Genomic DNA, 6,539 nt, shown 5'->3' with positions numbered 1-6,539 from the left:
TGCCCGTCATCACACCACCAGAATTATATGACTTTTCTCTACATGTTCTATGGATTCTACATAGCGCAGTGTTCTATACCTTTAACTGCATCTGAGACATTTATATTGAACTATTCTCTTTTTACTGTACAATTTCCCTTTCACTCCCCTCACTCCAGCTAAGGTTTTTGGCACTAGAACTTGCAATTACACTGATACTGCACATCTTTTACACCATTTTGTCTTTATACGTGTTTATATACATGAGAGCATGTATTGTCCTATTTTTAGAATAACAGTTGGCATTTGGTTTCTTATGAGATTCTGAGAGAAACGGAAATGTAAAGTACAGCTGTCAACATTGGAGAAATGTCAACAGAAATGTTACAAGTGAGAGCAGTAGATACAATTGCAATTACAAGACAGACACATTTAAACACCGAAAATGGAAAAAAGGAAACGCAACATGAAAGAAAGGTCTAGTTATTCTGTTTGCAAACGTTAATTTCATCTAGTGCTTGAGCCCTTCCTTGTGCATTTGGTAGAGCAGATGTTAATAGCTTAACGGGGCTAGGCAGTAAGTGTTTAATTAGGTCTGGGAAAAATGATTTATTCAACACATCTGGGCCCATGAAATAACTCTCTGGACCCTGTCCTTTATGACGCTGGATTCCCTCCCGAAAGTATAACTGCCTGGTGGAAGTTGAGCTTTCAGTCTTGACAAGCACAATCCCTATATATAAACACCGCTCGTGTCCTCCTGAAGTGATGCTATATCTCCTGAAGGGAGCGGAGAACAACTGCACCTAGTGGGAGGAGAGGCACGGTCGGGGGTGTGTCAGTGACGATCAAGCAGTGCGGTGCCGTTTTAGTGTCGAGGATTACTGGGATCTGTGCATGTCGCTTGCCTGCTCAGACCACATCAAAGCCAAATGGTGCGAGGTGCAGTTCTGCTCTGTCCTTTTCATGTATGATAGCTTTGACTTTGATATTTCCCTCAGGCAGGAGTAAGGAAGGACACCTATTCCTCCCATAATATGCATGTGTGGCTGTGGTGAGAGTGACCACTTAGCCACAGTGGTGCAGGAGTGTGGACTGTCATGGTGCTTTTATACACATCGGGGATCCACTGCTGGATTCAACGAACCTGCATGTCATTGAACTTCCTGTCACATTGGGAAACTTGTTCCTCTTTTACAGAAAGACCTCATGTATAATTTATTTTTAAGTGCCATTTGTTTGCAGCTATGTTTGCACCGTCAAGCACTAGCGCATCATTTATTTTGGCAGATCTGTTCAGGGCTCTCCTTTTCGCCATGACATTGTCACACTGTCAAACTGCCATGACACACACTGCGTTGTTTTGGAAGAAAAGGGAAGCAGGTAACTTGCTTGGCTGTGGCTTGTGCCAGTTTCTGACCACATAATGTAGTTGCACAGTGAGATCAGTCACCGGGGCCTGTGTGCCGTTTTTCTGGCCATCATTGTGTGTTCAGTAACACAATGAAAGGAGTATTAATGATGATTAACATTGTAACCCATGGAAAAACCCATTATCTGCATCTGGCTGCATATTTATGGTGCATTATATTTGCACCTTGCGACTCTGCACCTTCAGGATATTTTTATTATTATTCTACTTTTTTAAGTCGGTCTGCACTCCCACTACTCAATATGGTGAGCCACTTTTATCATGCACAATTTTGATTGGCACAGGTGTTTATTAAACGTTATGAAATGGCTAATGTGACTACGATAATGATGAGTTACATTCATAGAAGGCAACGCTGTTTTTCGTTACACCTCACGCTGGCATGAATGAGTTGTAGTAAGAGGTTCTTTGCAACCGCAACACTCTGACCATCTCGCTACGTTGATATGAATGTGAATGTATTGTTCTACTCTTCTTTTTTTACGTCTCTGGCCCAAACGATACAGTTTTAATAGCGCAACTGTAGAAGTTAGCCATCAGACTATCTGTTAAAGTGTGAGCAAAGGCTATCTTGGCCTTTGGGACACTTTTCAGCCTATATAGCCGGGCTATAAATACTATATTTATTTGGGTATTTATCCTTCATAAAAATGAAAGAAAAAAAAGGTAGCGCATTTGTTATTAAGTTAAAGCTAACTTTACCCGATAGCCGGCTCGCTTCTCCTCTGGGGGAAAATTAGCCAAAACTATGCAGATTTAACATCACTTCTGTAGACCTTAACCCTCAGGCTCTGACTAAGCGTGAGCATGAGGCTGCATTGAGCTGGGACGTCATTATCAACCTGTATATTGCATCGCCATGGATACCGTATAGCATACACTGTGGAATAAAAAATTAAAAATACAGAAAATTGGTTCCCATTGCTGCTGCATAACCACACACTGTTTAATGTATTGCACTTCACTACTGCCTTCAACATGTGAGATAGAAAAGCACATCTGGAATATCAACAATAAAAGTGACATCCATGTACAGTAGCTAACCAGCAGTCAAAATCTATAAAGTCCACGTGAACAATTCCCTCAAGCACCGTACAGTCGAAGAGAGCAATCCTGCTGAGAGCAGCTGCCATCCTGACTGAAATAAATGTATTGAGATTGCTGCACAGTTTGAAATATATGCTCTAAATGCAGTTTTAATACAGATATGGTATTACAGTTTTCAAAGGTAAATTGAGGTTTGAATACCGTCATACAGAATTTCTTTACACAATTAGCAATTTCAGATATATATTCAGTTACAAACAATTCCATTAGTATTGGTTTTAGCGGCCTGCCTTGGAGTTGCATGGTCTAAATGCTGATTCAGGGGCATTCCCATCCCACCAATTAAAGGCTTTGCAGAGGGGAAACAGTGAGACACAATTCTGCACCACATGGTGCCTGGAGGACAGCCAGTTAGTCAGCCTCAGGGCTGATTTATGTTCCACATTTCTTCTCTAACAAGACCAGACAGTAATAGAGACACAAAGCTGTTTACAATGTTAACTCAACATTTCACATTCATATTTGTGTTTTGTGTGTGTATGTGTCTGTGTGTGTACTCGTATTAACGTGTGTCTGTAAATTGGGTTCTGACCTCCTACACTGACGCCAGACATATCCTCCATATGCACATTACATACACTGCGCAGTATGTTAGACGTACAGAGCTGGTATATTTAATATCCAGTTCAGGTGACCTATATTTGTATTCTTGTTGGCACATATAAGCAAAACATAGGAGTTGTGTGCTCTGAATTATAGAATAATAACTAATATCCGTAAACTCCCAAACATAATACAATATTTGTATTGTATTACAAACAGTTGATGAACACACAATGCTTTTTTTCATACTAAATATGTATGAGAATAAATCTACACATCATATTGTCAACAAATACAAACCGGGTATTAGTTATTTTATCATAATTGTTCACTCCAAGAGAAAAAGCCAGCCCAAAATACTTTATATCAACAAGCTTTTGGCATCATTTAATTAATCAATTCATCAGGATCAAATTATTTTTGGGAGAAAACATTTATTCCAGGAGGGGAGTTAAAAACCCATTAATCAAATGAATGACTTCATGAATTGGTAACAGTCATTGGAGACTTCTCGGCTTTGCCACGGTTGCTCCAGTTTTGGCAAACATTTGCCAAAACTCGCTCGTCGGGAGTCACAGCACTGAAATCTATCATCTTCAACTGAGGCAGTGTACAAATTACATGCTTCCTAAACACACACACATACACACACACACACACACACACGCACACAATATATTAAAATCACAATGTTGAATAAAATAGATATCTTTCAGTTGACAGTATGCAAAGTAGACCTTGTCTGTACTTTCCTCGTATTTCACATATATTATTATATGGAATGAGATTAAATCAAAAAGTGAATGCTTGAGGCATCTAACCAATGAAGAAACCCCTCTCTCTCTGTGTGTGTGTGTGTGTGTGTGTGTGTGTGTGTGTGTGTGTGTGTGTGTGTGTGTGTGTGTTGTTATGCAGATGGACACAGGATACAATCTGATCATCTCATGACCTCCTTATCTTTTTTGGGAACCATTGGACAATCTAAATGTAAAGTAGATCAAAGTAGCTCCAACTTGACTAAATACAATAGGTTTGGTTCTTTCTGGTTCTCTTCTGCTCAATCAAATTCAACTCGTTTTATGACCCACAATCAATCGCTGCAAATAGAAGCATGTTACAGCCATAAATCGAGCTCACAAGCAGAATGTGTGTGTGTAAGTGATGTTGGGATAACATCTGTGTGAACTGAAATAAAAGGATATCGCTACCTGTATTTGCTGCTTTTTCCTATGACATTTCCATGCAGCGTGATGTTGTGTAGATACTGCAGCTCCTTCAGCTTGTCAACCTCCGACAGCTCCCAGATGGCGTTACCATGAAGGTACAACACACGCAGTTCACGCAGCTCGCACAAAACCTGGAACACAAACACCTGTATGAGCTGAAGCCAGATTTAAGACAATCAGGCTTAACACTGGTAAAAAGAAAAAGGTGATATACTGTATATATGGTCAAATTACAGCCTCCTTGGAAGAGACACATTAATTATAATAAAATAAGTGTATAGTAAAAAAAGTATAGTACACATTATATAAACACATGTACATTTTCAAACATTGTTTATGACAATGGCTACACTGACAATGAATGTGTATGTGTGTTTGTGTGTGATCATGGGTCAAAAAGCTAAGGCATGAGAAAAGAAAGTCAAACCGGTTCTATGCATGTGATCTTGTTGAACGACAGGTCCAGCCAGCCAATATTCCACGGTTCAGCCAGAAAGTGTTCACAAATGTACTCAAGGTCAATAAGATTTGAGATGCTGTTGTTACTGAGACACAAAGAGCGGCTCAGGTACTCCCCCTTTGAGTTTGTTTTTAAAGGCCGCAAGCCATTTCGGGGTACCTCCATCAGTGCACCTAAACCACAAAAAAGGCAGTTACAGTGAAAATAAAGTAGTGGTAAATTTTTCTTGAATATTTGCATTTATATTTATGTTTAATCAGTATGGGTTCATTACACAGGTTATGGTTTGTAGTGTATTGTATGTCAGATTATTGTCTATAGTCTAATTTGGTGCCTATTCATTACAATATTGTGATTGGAACACACGGACGAAACAGTAGCTACATAAAAAGGAACAACACTTTCATCACAGTAACTTGTAATGTGCTACTGACACACGTGTCAAGGAAGAACACTCCATTAAAAGATGTAATTAACGAGAAAAGCAGATGGGCTAAAAAAAAAGCACCTTTCCATGGCATTTTGATTCTATCATAAATGTAAGAATACTTAACAGTTAATACTGCAAAGCTCAGTGCCTAAGAGAACTTTAGGGATGTATAAAGAATAAAAAAAGACCTTGCAATAATATGGTCATCTCCTTTAAAGTTAAGAAGCTCAGACAAACTGAAGAACAATTAGAGGAAGTAAAATATCTCGTTACCTGTAGCATTGGTGATATCTTTAAATGATAGATCCACTGGAGGTCCATACATGTTTAAGTCTTCACAGGTCAGATAAAAACAATAATATGGTCAGATGAAACATCCAAAGACCTTTTTACAGTTCGAAATATATACACGAGTCTAAATAAACTAAAACAAGTAAACGAAAGGAAACTGTTTCCTAGCAACGAACAACATTTATTTTTCTCAAGTGACTTTAGATTAACTTTATGTTCAACCTTTAAAAAATTTTAAATTAAAAGGGCAAAAAAAGAACAACTGACATTTGGCTATTGAGTTATCTCACTCACACAGGGTCAATTCAAATTAATTTGTTTACAATGCTGTTTATGCTTTTTAAACCCTCATTTTGTTTGAATATCAATCCCCTGAGCTCCCTGCCTCGATCACCTGACCGTGGTTATCAGACACCTGCTGGCACAGCTGCGGCTCGTTAACTCATTCAGGAGCTTTCTATCTGGTGACCTCATAGTTCTGGTAATACTGACTCTTCCCCTGTATATGATGTTTGCCAGGATGTGTTTGCCTGTGTTGGCCGTCTGGCTGACATTGTCCGTAAACCGGTCTAAACCGGTCTGTCATGTGACCTTTGATCAAAGCCCGCTTCACTTCTATCCAAAGGATGCCAAAGGAGAAAAGGGAAAAGGAAGAAGGGAAAACCTTTGGCAGGTCGCCTGTCGGTAACTAGTTTCAAGATGGTACACACTAGTTAGTAAGGAACAACCTGATAATTAATTAATTATTAATAAGTAGTTCCTCTCAATTGCCTCTTTTGTTAAACATGACAGGCTATGTGAAAAGACTGGGAGATGCTATGTTAATCAATCATAAAGGGAATTAGGTATCTGTGAATCGATAATAATGACCACTTTCTTCACGAGTCATTCCTAATAGACTCTGAATCAGATACTGAGCGGCACAAACTAGTAACTATTCATTAATTATCAATTGCTTAATCAATACTTACACTTACCTGAAGAAAGTGGTACATTATACTGAGTAGTTACTAAGTAATCCATTATTATTACAGTTAGGGGCAACTTAGTAACTTGGTATAATGTATAATT

At 38.8% G+C, this 6,539-nt stretch overlaps 1 protein-coding gene across 1 annotated transcript; it reads right to left on the bottom strand.

The window, feature by feature from the left end:
* Positions 1–3,541: 3,541 nt before the first annotated feature.
* On the bottom strand, positions 3,542–5,502 carry LOC117749102 (leucine-rich repeat-containing protein 51-like). The gene is made up of 4 exons (XM_034559315.1): positions 5,451–5,502; positions 4,715–4,920; positions 4,270–4,418; positions 3,542–3,689 (listed from the first exon to the last, which is right to left on the bottom strand). Exons 1-4 carry the CDS (start codon positions 5,500–5,502, stop codon positions 3,542–3,544), a joined length of 555 nt encoding a protein of 184 aa, XP_034415206.1.
* Between the last annotated feature and the right edge of the window lie 1,037 nt (positions 5,503–6,539).

This window comes from Cyclopterus lumpus, chromosome 19 (genome assembly GCF_009769545.1).
Source record: "Cyclopterus lumpus isolate fCycLum1 chromosome 19, fCycLum1.pri, whole genome shotgun sequence".
Classification (NCBI taxonomy): Eukaryota; Metazoa; Chordata; class Actinopteri; order Perciformes; family Cyclopteridae; genus Cyclopterus; species Cyclopterus lumpus.
The sequence above is the reverse complement of the archived record's forward strand: the minus strand, read 5'-3'. Positions and strand labels throughout refer to the sequence as shown.